The 19,101-nt window shown below is 39.0% G+C and overlaps 1 protein-coding gene across 6 annotated transcripts in view; it reads right to left on the reverse strand.

The window, feature by feature from the left end:
• Window positions 1-1,362: 1,362 nt before the first annotated feature.
• The window catches only part of exoc6 (exocyst complex component 6), a 34,308-nt gene continuing 16,569 nt past the window's right edge, over window positions 1,363-19,101 (reverse strand). For 2 of the 6 annotated variants that reach the window (XM_008438200.2, XM_008438203.2), the window contains exons 7-25: window positions 18,785-18,935; window positions 18,543-18,704; window positions 18,277-18,345; window positions 17,817-17,900; window positions 17,520-17,566; window positions 17,265-17,385; window positions 15,624-15,695; window positions 15,435-15,532; window positions 12,232-12,337; window positions 12,017-12,126; window positions 11,587-11,698; window positions 11,305-11,439; window positions 9,940-10,119; window positions 9,387-9,416; window positions 6,119-6,260; window positions 4,979-5,052; window positions 3,344-3,456; window positions 2,951-2,962; window positions 1,363-1,927 (exon numbers count right to left, since the gene is read on the reverse strand). In XM_008438200.2, coding sequence (XP_008436422.1) covers window positions 1,801-1,927; window positions 2,951-2,962; window positions 3,344-3,456; window positions 4,979-5,052; window positions 6,119-6,260; window positions 9,387-9,416; window positions 9,940-10,119; window positions 11,305-11,439; window positions 11,587-11,698; window positions 12,017-12,126; window positions 12,232-12,337; window positions 15,435-15,532; window positions 15,624-15,695; window positions 17,265-17,385; window positions 17,520-17,566; window positions 17,817-17,900; window positions 18,277-18,345; window positions 18,543-18,704; window positions 18,785-18,935 — 1,945 coding nt within the window. In that variant the 3' untranslated portion in view covers window positions 1,363-1,800. The remainder of the gene's footprint in view (window positions 1,928-2,950; window positions 2,963-3,343; window positions 3,457-4,978; window positions 5,053-6,118; window positions 6,261-9,386; window positions 9,417-9,939; window positions 10,120-11,304; window positions 11,440-11,586; window positions 11,699-12,016; window positions 12,127-12,231; window positions 12,338-15,434; window positions 15,533-15,623; window positions 15,696-17,264; window positions 17,386-17,519; window positions 17,567-17,816; window positions 17,901-18,276; window positions 18,346-18,542; window positions 18,705-18,784; window positions 18,936-19,101) is intronic. The other 4 variants (XM_008438202.2, XM_017310932.1, XM_008438205.2 and 1 more) reach the window with 3 other exon arrangements.

Below are 19,101 nucleotides of genomic sequence, written 5' to 3' on the forward strand. Positions count from 1 at the left end.
CGTCTCCACTGGACTTGAGGTCAATCAAAACAGATTTTGAGGTTAGAAAAAGGCCTGATAGTGAGATGGAACATTTTTTATTAACAAGGAGCTTGTTGATTGAGTTTTGTGGGGAAAAGCATGTTGAATGTGTTTCCCTACCATTAAACGTTATCATTTAATGGTATCAGTACAAGTCGCAGGTGTTTAGTTAACATTTACTGCAATAGATTTCAAGTCATCGATGTCAGTTGGGAAAGATAGACTTTTAACTCCACAGTGGAAGCATCTGTCCCACTGATGGAGTGGGAGGATGTCCTGTGTGGGAAGTCCAGTTCCTTACAGACAAAAACAGGAGCAAATAAAAAAGTTCAGGAAATATCAATTCTGAGTTTCATAACAGAAATGTGCCTCCAAAATCACATCACAAGTAAAGCCTATATTCAAAGATTCACTTTAATAATTATGCATGTGGAACTTCAGTTGATCCAGAATCTGTATTAAAGTGAAGAGGAAGAATTGTGCTCTATGTTTTAACTCCATTTGCACACAGGGTGGAAAAAAATGGATGCAAATAAAAAGCTACATTTCTGAGTAAAAAACAGATTGAGACAAAATAGGTGTGCTATAAATCTGACAAGGCAGAAAAAAAACAACAAAAAGCCACCATGAAGTGGAGAACTAAACAGGTTTTATATGAACATCAGTCTCCTGGGACATCATCATTCACATTTTCACTTTTCACTTCATGAATAGAACTTCAGCATAATTCATTGTTGCCACATAAACCATATCAACAGTATTGGGGTAAGTTGAGTTGCTCTTAAAGTTCTGATCTGTACTCTCACACAAAGCACACACACACACACCCATACACCCACCCACACGCACGCACGCACGCATACACACAGACACACACACACGCACACACCCACAGCATCCTGAATAATAAAAATAATATAAATAACTCAAACTTCAAAAAGATCAATAATAAATTATTCAGTTTACATTTTTGTTACATGTACACACACATACATATCTATTTCTTGTGTGTGAGTAAATGGATTTGTTAACTCAGTTGTTGAAATGAATCTCTCCTTATTTCATTAATTAATAAGGAGACATAAACAGGATTAGATGTAACTGAAACGTTGCCTTCACACGGTTATTACTTTTAGGAATCTGAAAATGTATCTGTGGATCAGTAAGTGACGTCATCGTCTCAGATTAACAAGATCTGTTATTCTTCAGAATAAAGTGCAGGAAAATATACATCAATTAAAGAAAAAACAGGTGCCAAAACTTGATGTTCTTGTATGTTTGGACCTTTGAGTCGGTTATCTCAATATTTTGTCACTTCCTGTACTTCCTAGTCTCAGTTTACTTCTCCAGTCAATCCAGTTTAAAAAAAAAAGTACAAAACAGTTTATCTCCGAGGAGCCGCTGACAGATCATTTCTCTGCAGGCCTCTGAGGCTTCAGTAAATGGTTTGGAGTGTGTGCAGAACTTAGCAGAAATCCTCTGCCAGGTTTGTAGTCAGAGACAGGAAATGATGTCATATTTGCTGGCAGGGGGTTCCCTGTAGGCTTTTTACATACAGTGTAATGCTGAGCCTTCAGCTGATGTCTATGACCATGCAACCAGTAAGTATGTGAACTCAGGTGTTTGTATGTTGAATATGATCCTCTGCATAGGATTGCTCTGTGGTGAATTAAACCAATATTGTTCAGGGTGGTTTTTTTTATGTGTGCATGTGAATGCATGCATGTTTCACTCATCTTATCTGGTTATTGCACATACAAATAACATGTATGCGTTATTCTAGGAGGACATGCCATTGACGAGACTCCTCAGTTGTTTGACCACAGTCTCGATCAGTTTCTGCTTGTCTCTGTCGTTCTTCCTGAACTGAGAGAAGATGTTGTTCTTCTTGTTGGTGTCTTTCATTCTGAAAGCAGAAACAGGAGTCTGTGAATCTGGTCCAGACGAGTCAGACCTGACATCATCTGTTAGTGTGTAAAAATGTCTGACTGTCACTGGCACACTGGAACAAGTGTTCAGGTTATTGATGCAGCCATTTAACCAACTGTGTGCTTGGTCAGAGTTCACCATGTTTAGCTAACAGGAAGAGATGGGTCGTTTAGATTTCAGTTAGATCCTAATATGGTTCTGGCTATTACAGCGATAATAATGAAAGTGACAACAGTCATCACTTTAGTTTCTCTAAGTTTTTAGCCACAGATACGTCACTGCAGACCTCCACAAAAACAAAAACTGCTTTCAAAATAAAACCCATTATTCCGTAACAAAGATAACATTACCTAGATTAACATTTTGTCAATAAATAACAATTCTGCCATCACACTATTTTTCCCTGATAATGATAAACAATAGAAACATTCTATCCACACAAATAAGCTTAACTTAGGTCAATTATTTGTTGTACTGACAGTGATGTATTAGGTTTTTGTCATAAACAGAGATATTTGTCAGAGGATGAAGGAAACAGAGATAAACACCTGCTGCTGTGATTTCATATTTAATTGGGTGAATGTGTTAATTTCACACTAAGGTCGCTAATCATTGCCTGTGTGACAGATATGATGCACTATTAGTGCAGCATTTGACCCTGATGGTAAAGCAACTGGAAGCTGAGTTGGACGCTCTGAGTTGGTTTGGATCTGACCTTAACAGGACTTAAGGTCAGATCCAACAGGGACTTCTTTATGTCAACAGGTGACTGCTCATCGTAGCAGGCAGAAGTCACATGTGGCGTACCCCAAGGTTCAATCCTGGGACTCCTCTTATTTAATAACAACATCCTCCCATTAACTAGGCTTATAACAAGTAATTATATTTGTTACCATAGCTGTGCAGATGACACACAGCTCTATAGTACAATGTCACCAGGCATTACTTGTGCACTAAACGCATGTATGTAAAAAAGGTAAAGTAAATATGGTGGACCTACCCCCTGTAGACTCTGCAACAGCAGCAGGAGAAAAAACAGCAGAAAAAGACAAGCTTTAGAGGAAAAGAAATGAGGTTATGGAAGAAATGAGGGTATGGAACCAAGATACTCAGAAAAAGCCAAGAGTCATCATCTCCATCCATCCATAGCTTCAGTAGAAACAACTAAAATCTCCTAAAGGAGTTCATATAGAGTTTGGATTTCAACAGAACTCTCATATCAACTGTTGAGAAGAAGCTTTTTGGTAGAGAGAGCAAACTCCTTCATTTGTTTCCACAAGAATAACCAGGTTCCACTTCCACAATGTTTATTGGTTTCACAGCAACTGAGGGTGAAAAAAACCTGGTGAATTATTTTTAACCCCAGTAGTGTCTGGTGGTCAGAGGCACTTACTTCTCAAGCAAAGCCAGCGCAGTGGCTGGGTTCACTCTCAGGTACTTTGAGTTTGGCTGACCATAGTCGGCCAGGTAAGTGGACCAATCCCATACCATGAACAGGTCCAGGAGCTGCGGAGAGAAAACACAGCTTCAGGTTTAGTACAGCAGCCAGAGATTTATTATGTTTATGATGATTTTCATAAAGCTCTTTATAAAAACATCTTTCTCTAACATTTTAGTGTCCATTAACTGCATGTGTAATTCTTATTTAGTAGGTAAAATCCAAAAATGGAATTTTGGAGACATGACGCTGGCATTAACTGGCCAAATTAGTATTTGATTGCATTATTTTTTGATAGCCTAGTAGTCTTATAATGCAGGTTTCTGTGTTTTGCAAGGTTTTTCTGCAGATTAGGGACTAATCTTTATTAAGCCGACATGCAGGTGATACATGTTGCGTGAACGGAGTCACGTCAAGTAAGCAGGAGGTCCTGGATAGTTGGTCTGATGGTGATCTGAGTGGAGCTGTAATTGATACCTTCAATCAACCTCTGAAAAGAATGGCCAGAATTTTACAACTTTCATTTCTTTCACAGACAATTCTGATATTGTTTCTGATATTTCTGACTATTTGTTTGCTGGTAGGAAAAAACTGAAACATTTTGTGACTGATAGGAACTTCAGTGGTTGCCTTGAGAACCACACAGCCTTGGTGGGATGAAGGTCTGTTGAACTGTGATTCGGTTCAGAGGAACAGGTTATGTGATGTTGGTATATAAATCTACATGATCTTCTGCTCTCCCCACTGACCTGAGGTTAATGTGATGGAGACGACCCACCCCCACCCCTTAACAGTGTATGGTAACGTCACAAGGTGAAACAGCTGGATGTGTGGGTCTTGCTGAAAGAGCAGTGACAGAGCAGCTTAGTGATAATAGCGTTATTCATCTGGCTGAGAGGCTGACACTTAGAGAGGCTCAGCAAAAGCCCATTCTTCTCACCTGGAGTTCAGAACTGAGCGCAGAGCAGGAATTAGAAACTCAACGAACCTTTTAGCACTAAATCGTTAAATAAGAAGCTGTTGTAACTCCTGAAAGATAATTCCAGTTTAGATTGATGAAAATCATTACATTTAATAGGATACTACTCGTTCTATCACTTACGAAAACTTAGCCGAGTTTATTGAGCATTTAAGAGAAATTAGTGATATTCCAGACACACCAATGGAAACCTAGAAGTATAAAAATTGTTTACACTCATAACAAAGAATGATTTTTGCAACTATTATTTGTTTCTACATTAGAAATAACATGATTATTTATTTATTTATGTTATTTTGGTCCCCATCAGTCTCTGAGAGAGGTTTGGCCCAGTCCTCGCTTTCAGCTGGGAGAATGTTTGAGGAGTTACACATGCAGCTTGTTTTAAGTCCCTCATTTAATCTCAATCACTCTTCATGAATTAATGCTGTAAAACTGATGCATGTTCATTTCTAACAGAATTCAGGATTAGCCTGTGAGTCTAGAAGCAAACCAGACTTTTAGCAGTGAGACAGAGAGGCTTTCTACTCAGAACTAGGTCTCTGCCCAGGCCTAGTGGTAACAGCCAGGCTACGCTTGTTGTTAAAAGGCCAGGCAGTTTGACTGTTCACCTGTCGTAAATCGATGAAGGCTAGCTGGAGTGTGTCACCTTGAAAGCCGGGCACTGGCTCTGAACTGGCAAACACTGGAAGAAACACAAACACAGTCTGATATTAACAATTTTATGTTAATTTCTGGGGACTTTTGACTTATTTTTTTCCAGAGAAATGGGTTAAATAATTAAAATGTTTTAAGCCGGTGTCAACAGACGGTGTAATGCAAAGAAATTGTTTTATTTCTAAAAAAATATATAACTATAATACTGCTATAACTATCATATTGCTATGTAACATTTGATCAAAATACAGAGTTAGACAACTATACTATACACTCAACTTTCAATCCATATCAACACATAAGCATAGCACTGTATGTTAAAACTACAAACATTTTAAAACCTTAGTTGTGACATTAGTTGTGAAAAATAATGTTGAAAAAACACATTTTTAAATTGCAGTTTTTACATCAAATAAGAAATTTAATTAAAATCACACATGAATACGTTTGTTCATGCGATAAGTAATTAACCAAGGCAGCAATTGATGTAAAAATTAACATGAGATGCATTCAGAATTCAGTCATGGTGCTGGAGCGCAGTCTCTATCAGCCAATCAGAGAAGACATCAGCATTTTATTCAGGGATTGGAGAGGTAAGCCCCATACCCTTGTGAGCAGCTACATATGAGGCGTTTTGGGGCCATTTTGCAGACGAGGTATGGATTCAACATGTTACAATGACACAACTTGCTCTGAACTGTGTGATACTGTGGAGCCAGCTGCACATTGTCAGAAAAAAACAAAAACAAACCAGCAGCCTCCTACTACTTCCTGTAGTTTTCTTCACCAGTAGTGACATCCAGTTGTTGATCACAGTGATTCGAGTGATGCTAAAAATAAGTGTTACGATCCGGCTGAAAAACCACTTCACTTTAGCACAAAAACTTGAGATTTTTCAAAACTGGTGCGTTTCCTGCAGCGGAACGCCCCCGTGCTGTTTTTCCATTGTTTTTTCCGGGGGTGAGGGTTTAGGGGTTTTAAGCTAATTTATTTTCGTAATTTCAATTACAAAAATAATTTTAAGGTAAATGGAACCACAGCTACTGTTACAGGTAGAACAAGCTAAGAAAAACTTTACCTTTCTTTATACTTACATTCACATTGCATGACATCCAGGTTGAACTGCTGTATGGCTCCCATACTGATCTGCTTGAGTTCTGTATCCAGAAGCATCTGCATAAGCGACGTGGACAGATGCTTACAAGCTGACATGCATGCTGTCTGGGCCACTTTCCCCTACAGAGAGAGAAATTGGGGATGGGGTGATAATAACGTAAAGCATGAAGCAAGTCAGGAAAGAAAGGAAGATGACGAGGGTGAAAGAAGTGAAGAAAATGAAAGTGTGGAAACAGGTCAGTGTTGAACATTAATAAAAGGAATGAATTAGAGGAAGGGATTGGATATGAGAAAAGGAGGACAAAACACAAATGAGGAAAATGGTCAATGAACAGAATGTGGGGTCGGCTTTTCAAACCGTCTGGATCAACAGTAAATATAAATGTAGTGAAGGAACTCAGATCTGAACCATAAAGAGCAGATCTTGTTTTCTATGAGCCCAAGTACCCGAGCAGGCTGGAACTTCTGGGTTGTTTTCTTTCTTTCTGTTAACATGTGGTTTACTATATTTGGGGAACTTTGAACTTGGCAATGTTAGTTTTTTTTTTTTACTTGAAATAAGAACAGCTCTACAAGGCATACATAACTCAGAAAAGGGAGAGAAGGAAAAGTAACTTCAGCAACTTCTAGACAAACTTTAGATACTTTCTGCACAAATGCTGCAATATTTCCCAGAAACAGTTACAGTAGCTCTCTCATTTTAAAAACAATTTATTCTTTTATTATTTTTAATCCAATTTGTTCCACTTCAATGCTAGTTTTCTTTTGTATCTTTCTGGCTTTGGTTTACCTTTTAAAACATTGGAGAGATTTTAACTTCCTTTTCTTTATATCCAAAACAGCGATCATCTTGTTATTAATGTTTGAGTTCTACTTTGAACAAAGTGCTTACAGATCTATATTAGTGATCACAATTTGATCATTTATCATTTATTGTGTTGTTTATCATTTAATGTGAAAAATGTCTTATCATTATAAGATTTCTGATTTATTAATTAATAATGTTTAAAATTCCCTAAAACGGTCCACATGATTGTTAATTTTACTATTTTCCCCTCAGTATGTGACTGGTGTCCTAAAGAAGCATATTTCCAGTGGGAATGTGTTTCAGCAGCAGTATTTGTGTTTGTAGTGCTCTGATTGTTATGCAGTCACAGCCATACAGTTACATGGAAAAAGTACTAATAAATAGTGCTTACTGTCACTTTTATGGTTATCACAATAGTAATAGAAAAAATTGTGATAAAACTTGAAGTCCACATTGCCCACTCCTAAGAATACATGGCAGTTTAATCACCTGCGCTGGTGTTGTTGCACTTTGAGGCGTGTTGGAGTATACAAATACATTTATTTTGCCTTATGCTTAAATTAAAAACCTTATGTGGTTATGTGGAACAGCCGGTCCCCAAAAGTCTGCTTCATTAAATTCTGTCAACAAATATTTTGGTGCAACCCAGAAGTTCCTGTCCAGTAGCCTTCATAACTGGCTCCAGAGCAAAGCAGACTGTCAGTTCAATGCTTGAAGAAATGCAGAATGAACACTAAACAAACACTGAGGTATTGTCAAACCTCGTTTAGCTTCGACCACCTCTGAGTCCCCTCTGATACACACCATGGTGCTGACCCATGCAATCTGATAGGAATCGTTCAACTCGACAGACAGAAATTAAAACCAGAAACAAAGACAGGCAACCAGGAAAATGGAGCAAACAAAACTGCAGCAGGGCATAGTTGTTTTTATGCGGTTCCAAAATCAATTTTAAAGTGCTGTACTCTATTTACAAAATCTCTTAAGTATAAAAATGTGTTAATTTTAGCATCTGGAAGCACATAGAACAGAAAATAACCAAAAAGTTTTAAGAACTCTCTTAGAGACTTATATCCGCTTTAACTGCACATCCACTGATCCTCTCTTATTCAACATCATACGTCAGTGGTCCCCAAACTACGGCCTGCGGGCCGGATCCAGCCCGCCTCCACATTTGGTCCGGCCCCCTGAACAATACCAGAGAGCATTTCGATTTTTTTTCATATACCATATTTTCCGTACTATAAGCCGCTACTTTTTTCCTAAGCTTTGAACCTTATGGCTTATATGTGGATTTTTCTTCAACCACCAGGGGGCTCTTTAGCAGGAAGTGAAGTCAAAATTGGAAATAAAAGAAGAAAGCGGCCATTAAAATGGAATTAGGTTTTAATAGGGAATTGAACTTTTATAATGTTGTTGATCAGTTAAATAGCATTGAGGGAAAAAAGAAGATTTTTCGTTTTTTTAAATAATACTGGAATCATTATGAGAATTTGAGGTATAGATATTAGGATACAGTGTCTGGCAGTAGTGCAGCAATAATGGACGCAAGCTGTCGTTGAAATCTAAAGAAGAAGAAGAAGAAAGCACCCATTTTCATTTATCTCATGCTAGTAGCAGACACGAAGGATCCCCTCAGTCACATACTGAGGGGTACAGTTCCGAACGGTAACTGTTACAGTTACTGTTCAGAAACTACCGTAATCAGTTCAGTTAAATCTAAACTTTGAAACTTTTTCATTTTCAACCATAATAAATGTGATATTCAATTGACCTGTTATGACTCAAATGTTGGGTGGGTGTCCGCCCCCTTCTGCTGCTGCTGCATCGTTGTGGAAAACCTAGAGCGGCAGAGATATCTGCGGCTTATATGTGTATGTTTACTGGTTTTTAAAAAAAAATCTTTGGGGTTGCAGCTTATAGCCCAGTGCTGTTTATAGTCCGGAAAATACGGTATTTATTTCATTAATAGTGTTATTTCCTGGATTTTTTTCTGTGAAGAACCCAAAGAGGGTTATTTGGTTATTATTTATTTCATTAATAGTGTTATTATTTATTTCCTGAGTTTTGTTCTGTGAAGAGCCCAGAGAGGGTTATTTGATTGTGCTTTCTGGAAAACAATATTTTTTTTACATTTAGGCACTCCTGCAAACGTCACACTTTTTCTGTTACAAACTGACTCCGGCCCCCCACCAGAGAAGGGAAAAGTTATGTGGCCCTCACAGGAAAAAGTTTGGGGACCCCAGTCATACATTATCAGGGGAGCTCTTGCAGAGAATCTAAATGTTACTGGTTTCCATGAATGTCATCAGTAAGGAGTACAGGTTTGCCAGTGAAACCATAGAGCAGCTTCCTCAGTCAAACAAGCATGCATTCATGTTCCCAGTTGGCTGCAAAATGGCAGCAAAGTGGAATAAAATCCGAGCAAATATACTCACCGACATTGATGCATGGTCATTGTTGTTATTCTGAGCAGAAAACCCAAAACCAACCAAAAATAGAAGAAAGGGGGGGGGAGGAGGGAAAGGACAGGAAAAAATGCAGCAACAATAAATGGAAAGGAGGAAGCAAATTCAACCAGTTATCTTGGATGCTTGAAGAGTGAAAATAAAAATCAAGGAATAAAACAAACTGGCATAAGTAACATTTCATTGGAGAAGGTGTGAGTGGGGAGGCAGGATGCATTCTGGAAAAAACAAAAACAAACACTCAAGCTGAAAGAAAACACAATAGATGGTGCCGAAGAGCCCACCAACCAGTGGCCCACTCAGACTGGGACACCAGCACAGGATCAGCCTCAGATGTAAAAACAGAAGACTAGGGAGCTGGACGGAAATGAACAAAAACATTCCTCACCTCCACATTTACAAGAAAAACCACCTCATTAAATAAAAGCAAAAATGTCTCTTAAGACCAACAACACAGTGACTTTAGTCGTAGTTTACATGGTTGTACATTCAATGGGCCCGTCAGAGGCTTCATTAAACTTACAGGAAGATGTGTGAAGACCTGAAAAGTAGAACGAAGGAAGTTGATCAGGTCCATGAGGTATCCTGAGGCGCGGCCATCAGATTCTGCCATGCTCCACTCATAGTCTGCTAGCTGAATGAACTCGTCAATTTTCTGGTTTAGCTTGGTGTAAATCTCTCCCTCTGCAGCATGGCGAGCGTCCTGACAACAGATTTCACACTTAATATCTTTATCTTTTTGAACAACCTTAAAATAAAGGCATAAACATCTCAAACAGGAAGCACAAACAGGCTCTGAGATGCCTTCTGCTCTGTGTGCTGCTGTTGTCTGCAGTACTGTTTGACTTGTGTCCTACTGTCTTGTACCAAGTTATGTACTTTTTTTTTTTTTTTTTTTGAACAAAAAAAACTTTTATTAGTTTTGCAGACATATTCAACAGTTGACATCTCCAATCACTTACATCCATTCTGGTACTACAAAACAAATAACATAAACAACATCTGAACAGTTCGACGAGCTGTAGTTCCAGGGAGTACTCCCTTCCTTGTTCCATATGATATACATCAAGTTACATATGTATTACCAGTATAATATATAAGATATTTAATACAGGGAAATTCTTTTTCAGTAATTTTTACTTACATTTTGATAAAGACATACATAGTGCAATGTTGTACCCAGGGTACCCCAATATGTTTGCATCTATATTTACTTACTACAATGTCAAATGTAAATGTGTCACCAGAGGATTCCACCTTTTCTTAAATAAATCAGTTGTCATCAATAATTTTGCTGTTGTCTTCTCCATTGTATAAACGCTCACTAGTCTCTCTTTCCATTGATTTATAGTAGGGGATAAAGGCTTATACCAATGTATTGTTATAGTTATGTACTTTTTAATTTCTTTAAATTGTGACAATGTAGATTTTTTACTAATTCACTTACTGCAGGTAATACACTAACAAAATTTTTCCTTCAATATTAATATTAAAGGAAAAATGTTATATTATATGAAGGGAAACCAGATTTTGACCATTAGACCTGCAGGATCTGACATCTTGCTGTTTGCATGGTGCAGTTCGCCCCCCCATCCCCTCCATCTGATGCTATGAAGGAAGTTTATTTTACACTTTGTTCATAAAGCTACACTTAAGCTTTGACAGCGAATGTATCCCTTTATAATCAGCAGGGCACCATGGCGGCAACAGTCAAATGACAAATTATAATGTCTTATTATAGTTTTAAAAGTCATGTGTCTACCATTACTTTGCTCCAATATTTTAAATTGCTATAAAAGTTGATTCATCAAACAGAAAATAAATCTGAGATGAATGTGTCCTGATGTGACCTAATTCTTCTGCTTCCATCTGGTTTTTACTCTGTTACCTTAAATGTGGATAAGCCGTAGAGCCTTGTGGTGTGAACTGTTTCGGGTGAAACGTTGGTGATGTTGGTTATGAACTCCTCCAGGTATTTACAAGCCTGTTCCAGGTGAGTGGTGTTTATGATAATCTGCACCAGCTGTAGAGGGAAGGTTACAGTTTTTACAGCAGATGACTAAATGCTATGTCACATTGAAATCGGTGAGATGATGCGTGTGTGTGCGCGTGTGTGTGTGTGTGTGTGTGTGTGTGTGTGTGTGTGTGTGTGAGAGAGCTCCAGTCCCACCTCAGTCAGTCCTATGTGAGGTTTCTTGATGAGGTTTTGCAAGCAGCTGCTCAGCGTTCTGGTCAGCAGTAGGTTGGTTGATTTACGCAGCATGTCGTCGATCTCTGTTGAACTGAAGACACAAACAACATTTAGCTCCTGCAGGTTCAGCTTTTCAGTTTTTACAAAACTCCCAGAGTAAGAGAATGGGGGATATGAGGTGTGAAGAAACCTCCAGGAGAATATGGCTCATGGATAAAAGAATCACTTTTATGGTGGTTTCAATGCTTTTCCAACCTGTTCACGGATAATTATGGGATCCTTTAAATACAAGTGAAAATACTGATGAGGCTTGCTGCAAATTATGTTCAGTTTCTATTAAATGTCATCATTTCAAAGGTGATGAACTTTGCTCTTAATGCAAGCATCTGAAATGTAAGACTGTGCATACCTGCGGTGCAGGGACTCTGAGAACTTGAGGCTGGCATAAATGAACTCTTTGACCTGTGTGTAGATCTGAGGGACAGACTGAGACATCGGCAGCTTCTTAGGGAAGTCCTGCTGCTCACACACAGGTAGAAACAAAGAACAACAAAACTTTAATGGCATGTTGGTCACATGAAAGTCATGCTTATGAGTGCATTATGCAGTTTTGGTTCTTGTCACCTTTTCAATCTCAGGATCATGAAACGGAAAGCGACTGGTCACCAGTTTATACTCCTCCTCTGTTTCCACTGGGATAGGGCTGTAGTTGTCTGACTCAAAGATCTCTCTGTGCAAAAATAACAACATTTAATTCTAGGTTATACTTTAGATTTTAGTGCAATAGCAGGAAGAAGTTAACATCACTTGGCTTTCTATGAAAATCTCACTCACTGGAGAAAAAGGGCCATGCTCTTTCTAAGCATCAACACATCAGCATGTTAAAAATGATCTGGTTCATACTGGGTTTTAATTATGGTCAGTTATTTAAACAGGGCTCATGCATGTTTTAATGTCAAAACCCAATACTTTGCCACACACTAACATCTAGACTTCTCAGTGCTCTTTAGTCAGCTTTCAAGTATAAATACAAAATTTACTACAAATATTACCTCAGTGGATGGATGGATGGATGGATGGATGGATGGATGGATGGATGGATGGATGGATGGATGGATGGATGGATGGATGGATGGATGGATGGATGGATGGNGATGGATGGATGGATGGATGGATGGATGGATGGATGGATGGATGGATGGATGGATGGATGGATGGATGGATGGATGGATGGATGGATGGATGGATTGGACAATCAGACAGAGTAAAGCGAGGGAATACAAATTGTTTTCATACTGATTTATTTTTCCCTTAATTGGGGAATATAAACTATGAACTGAATTCCACAGTATTTCTTACTTTTACATTGCTGTTTAGAAAAACACAACAGATTCCAAAATGTCTTAACACCTCAAGCCAAATTGGAAAAGCTGTGTGAAAAAAACTAAGTGAACAACCAAAATAACAGATGTTTTAAAACAACAGTATGACAGAGGGTCTACTTTTTCGTTTCTCGTGTTCTGTGATGACTTCCTGTGTAAATAAAAGCTCAAGCTATTTCAACAACTCATGACTTTGCCGGTTAGCTCATGTTAGCAGTTAATCACCTCCATGTTTTATTCAGCATAAATGTCAAACCAACATTTATTCTAAGTACGGCTAAGGGCAGCCCAACCATTGGTAACGGTGCCAAAGTCTGAGAATCGCGGGCCCAGACAGTCCAGATCACAACATGACTAAAACGCTCTTCTGTGTTAACGCATGCACTGGGTGTTAACATGTTCCAAAAATCAACTGAACTTAAGCAACGTTGGAAACAAGAATAGAGCAAAATTCTTCTACAACTAGGCCTGTCACGATAACAAATTTTGCTGGACGATTAATTGTCTAAAAAATTATTGTGATAAACGATAATATTGTTTCAAGGCCTTTCGACACTGATTTAATGGAAATGACATAATAATGCATGCTATTTCTTGCCATAGATACGCTTTATTTTCAAACGAACACATAACACTGGAACTAATAAACCAAAGAAACAAAACAACCAAAATCAAAAATAAAATGGATTCTCTGTCTCCATGAACAAAAAACGTACTTGAATAAAAACTAAACATAAAGTCAAAGTGGAAATAAATACTGCATTCAACCAAAAGAGTGCAGATTGTGAAGTCTGTATACTATATTGCCCTTCAGTAATTACTAGATTTAAATAGAGAAGACGGGCACATCCGACTACCTAATGCAGTAGTTCACACTACACAGTTTTTGCCCCTATTTTCCCTTTACGACAATCTAAGGTTGTCGCTGGTGATTTCGTAACCGATCATCCTGTAGTGTGTGGTGTGTTACGGTAGATCGTCGTGGCCGCTCCGATCTAAATCAGGGGTTTTCCTCGACTGGGAGCTTAAAGCTGAATGTGACAGGTAGCCAATCAGAAAGCGCGGATTCTCCTGCTTTCTGAGGTGAAATTACAGAGGGGAATCCCAAACAGCTGACACAGCAGCGACCCGAAGGACATTGAAGATGATATGTGGAAACAACATTAATGTTTATTCAACATTTCATGCAAAGAATATAGAAGTGACAAGAGGAGGAATTGGAGCCAAATTACTACCGGAGTTAATAAAACCGGTAGGTTTTCAGCTGTTCTTCGTTAACGTGACATAAATAGGTTATAATGATTTTCATTTAGTCAGGACTTTACGCTGACTCTAGCCACATGCATCACAGGTAGATTCTAGTAAAGCATTGATTAATGCCTGATTTTAAAATTAGTTAACTGGACTTGTAGCCATTATTTTGCTCCCATGTGGCTGGACACCACAGGCATGACGAACCCGATCGAACCGTTATACCCAGGATTTCTGTCGGCTAATGTGTCTCTCAGGTTTTGGAAATGGGCCGACAACTCGTGTCTTGTGCGCTGGACATTAGACTAAGGAAATGAGGAAGGGAGGGTCAGTGGAGAGCACCGGAGTTGAGCTTTTTTCATTCAGTGTCATCAATAGAAAGAAAAAAAGGCAGGAAGAGACGATAAAGCCGATAATTAAAATGAGGTGGATAGGTTTAATTTATTGTGCGATTAATTGATTTATCGTTTATCGCGACAGGCCTATCTACAACACGAGAGACTGAGAGTCAGACAGGAAACTTCTCCAGTTCTTCAAATTGTTGCAACTAATGCTGGCTCTAGAATCTACTGCAGGGGTGTCAAACTCCAGTCCTCGAGGGCCGGTGTCCTGCAACTTTTAGAAGTGCCTCTGCTGCACCACACCTGAATAGAATAATTAGGTCATTAGCAAGGCTCTGGAGAACTGAGAAGGTAATTAAGCCATTTGATTCAGGTGTTTTGTACCTGTGGCACATCTAAAAACTGCAGGACAGCGGCCCTTCAGGACTTGAGTTTGACACCCCTGATCTACTGGATCAGAGGATGTACTTATTTTTCACATACAGTGTTTCCACTTTGACTTCTTCTTTGTTAGTATTAAATCTGTTGTATTAATGTAAAATTTAAATGGCTTTAAAATATGACTATGACTAGATTCGATTTATCACACTTAATGTTTAAAAGCAAAGAACAGAAAGATGGCATACTTTTTGGTTAATACAAATTGGTTTGTGGGATGAACTATATATTCCACAACTGAAGTAAAGAATATTTTAAGGCTGAAAAAAATAAAAACAATAAAAAAAACAATGAATAAGAAGTGTTAGATTTTGGTCAATTACTTATTGTGGCTTTCTTGTTTCAATAAAATAAAAATGCCCTATCTGAAGTAGGCATCTTCCCTGAAGAAAGACAGTTTTAGAGGGAATCTCACCTGAAAACCACGGCCCATTTTTTCAGCAGCGTTTCATTGTATTGGTCTCGGACCTCGAATAGCAGGTCAAAGAGTCGATTCACTGGGAAACCATAACCCTGTGTGAACATACAGAGGCACACAGATCCAAATGTGTTAGTCAAGCTTTTCATGCAAGCTGATTAAATTAAAGCAGAACTCTGAACAAACCTGCAGTGTGTCAGCACAGATCACTATGAGATTCTTCAGCTCCAAAACCAGGTCTGGGTCATCACAGTAGGACTGGAGAAGAAAGTGATCAACTATCAGATTTACACCAAAAGATCTAAACTAGATGAGAAAATAAAGATGTTCTGCTTTTTAGAATAACATTTTTTAATAACATAAACAGATCTTTTTGAAAAATTCCTATTTCCAGTTTTTAAAAGTTATGTTTCTACAGGGAAATTGTTAGAAAATTATAATGGTGACTTTACTCTAAAAAAGGAGACAGATTCTAACCCTCTACAGTCGTCTCATGACAACTTTAGAGGCAACTTTAGAGCCTTGAGGCTGAGGAAGACGCCTCAGCCTTGACTTGAATGTATTTTATGAAAAGGGTACCCATTGAGGGGTGAGGGGATGTGACTGAACTACTATCAACAAGCCCTTCCATTTTTCAGACGTACAAACTGATTTATGAGCTGAAAGCAGCACAATGTCTTAAAGGTAACACCAGGGTCCAGTCTGAAGTGTGTAAATTAACATCAGGACCAGAGTCCAACAGGGACAGACAGGCGTCCACCAGTGGAACAGCAAGAGACATGGTGGAATCACAGCAGTGTCTGAGATGGATCTCAGTGCTTTAAACCGGTTTTCTGTTCAGTACGGTACGCATTACAACCTAAAGGTCTGGTGATATTTATGATTAGAATGCTGGTTTTGTTCATTTAAGTAACTTTAAAGAAGTACAAATAATCAGCAATTATCCCAACAAACATTTTTGCTGCTCATTACAAGGCAAAACGCCTGTAGGTGAATATTAATGGAACATGTTGCAATCCTCTCTATGAAGTGAAGCTTCTTGTGACTCAGTTTTTGTCAGGGACCCCTCCTCCCATGCTGTGTAGCCCATTCTCTGACCTGTTAGCATAATCCCCTCAGTCATTTACAACTGACTGGAGTACAGCAGTCAGGAATATGCCCTTTAAATATGCTGTTATTGTTGTAATCTGTCTCTCATTAAGCCCCAGTGACTTCTTCTGAGGCCACATACCTGTGTGGGTTTTGACCTCTTATGTTGAGAGTGACATTATCAGTGTGCCTGTGGGTGCACTCACCTCCACTGTGCTATTATGTATGAGTATCAATAAAGGAAAGTTCTCCCCAGAAACATACTGTAGATCTCCATTATTTTTTTGAACTTAAGTCTCTTTTTCTTTCACAGAAAGTATTTGTGTTTACGTTTGTCAATATTCCGCTAACTTTGAAAAAATACAATGTTGCATTTGCAGTGTTTCCGTGAAATAAGAAACACAAAAACATTAAAAAATAACACCTGAAAAAGCACGCTGCACCATCATCCTCCTGTCATCTTCTTCATCTTCCTGCAGTTGATCATGAGTCGTGTGATGCGAAAAAACTGTTTCCACTGCTGTTTTTGGGAAATACACTCATTTTGATACAGTTGAAAACCTACCTCATCAGTGCACAAAAACTTTAGTTTTTTCGCCATGCTTCCATTAATAAAATTTATTTTCGTAATTCCAACTTGGAATTACGGTCCATTTTAATTCCATTTTAAGGTAAATGAAAACACAGCCAGTGCTGCTGATGGTGTGTGAGTACATGTTAGTGTGAGTGTCAACCTACAGAGTGTGTGCGGAGCACAGCAATGATCTTGGACAGGGCCATGTTCCACAGTTCATCGGTGAATACTCTGGTGACCAGCCCTCTGGTGGCGTGGAGGATGTGGTCCTCCACTACAAAGAACCTGTTGACAAACACACACGCACGCACGCACGCACGCACGCACACACACACACACACACACACACACACACATGTCTGCAGTCCAGAAACTTCTAGTGCACCCAGGAGACAACCAGAGTGAAAGGCACATCTTACCCCACAATCTGATTAAAGTATCTTCTGTAGCCTTCTACAGTCTCATGCTACAAACAGAGAAAACACATCATTTCAGTTCTCAAACATTTTTGTGATATACCGTGTTGCTTTAACAAAGGGTGCATGGTTTAATAAGAAGGCAGGTCTCAGAATGTTTTCTTTTGATCCTTGTATTTTGTGTCTCAGAACTAATAAATGCAGAACACTGCTTATTGACAAAGAACTGGAGAACAACATGTTTATTTGCTCACCAATCATTTACATTTGCACATGCAGTGAAAGACATGAGGTGCTCACCATGTTAGCCTGTGGCTGCAGCACCAGGCGGGCCTGTTTCTTCCTCTGCTTCCTGTAATAGTTCTCAAATGTTTCTCTGTCACCCTGAAGACACAATATTTATAGAAACAAACTAAAACAGATGGATTTTGGGATGCAGCATTTAGAGTAATTTAATGAGCTTTCTACAGGACAGGGTGTGCATGAAAAAGAAATCTGCTTTTTCGGATCAAAACCCATAAACTTCTCACATGAAAGGTAGACGTGGAGAGATACTGAGTGTTGTTGACTTTTAAACTTATTGAATAAATCAGCAAACAAAGCAGGTCCTTACAGCTGGATGCCCAAATGTTCTGATGACTATATGGAAAAATGAATAAGGTATTGTCGTTTTTTCATTCAGTCTTTTCCAATGTGGCTGTATGTATCACATCAAGTGTCACACCTCCTTGTCGAGTGAATTAGCAGTAGAATCACCTACCAGCACAGTGTATATATGTAGACACCTGTAGACAGGGGAGAAATCCACCAAGTCCTGAGCTGTAAGAACCTGGAAGACACACGAGAGAAAACATCAGTAATTACACAACCTTCACGCAAGACAGAAAGTGAAACTCCCAACAGTTTGTTGCAAGACAGTTTAATAATCGCTTCAATAAAAACAGATTTGTGATAGACATTGGGAAATGTGAACACATAGAGCTATAAAAATTTAAAATAAAACACTTTTTTTTAACCCAGTCTCACCTCTTCATCTGCTTCCTCCTCGTCTCCAGCGTCGTCATCGGTCAGCAGGCCGTTGGAGATGTGTGTGTGTGTGCGTCCGCTCAAAGAATACACAGGCTTGCTGTAGTGTCCTGTGTGGACCTGCTTTGCCACAGCACTGTTGAAGGTCCTGTGCTGCTGCGCCTGGGCAGAAGCACCATACACAAATCAAACATGCAGCTCTGTCCTTCTGCCAGTTAAAGGTTTGGAAGAAACAGTCCCACCTGTCTCATCGCCGTCTCTCCAACCTTGTCGGAATGCTTCCGGATGCTTTCCAGGAAGTCCTTGAGGTCTGACATTGAGATCTCTTTGATTTCCTCCCTCAGTCTGGGCAGATTTTCTGCCATGATCTGGCAGAACCTGTACTGACTAACCCTGGAGGGGTGTGGGGAGGGGGATTCACAGCCACTCAGTCCTTCCATTGTGAAGTTACACTTTAATCAAACATGTTGGCTTTTGGTTACAACAGCCGCCTGCCACTAGTCATTAATTGCCACCTTTCCTTTGATATGACTGAGCTCTGTCAGTTAAATGTTTTGTC

This window comes from Poecilia reticulata, linkage group LG19, assembly GCF_000633615.1.
Source record: "Poecilia reticulata strain Guanapo linkage group LG19, Guppy_female_1.0+MT, whole genome shotgun sequence".
NCBI lineage: Eukaryota > Metazoa > Chordata > Actinopteri > Cyprinodontiformes > Poeciliidae > Poecilia > Poecilia reticulata.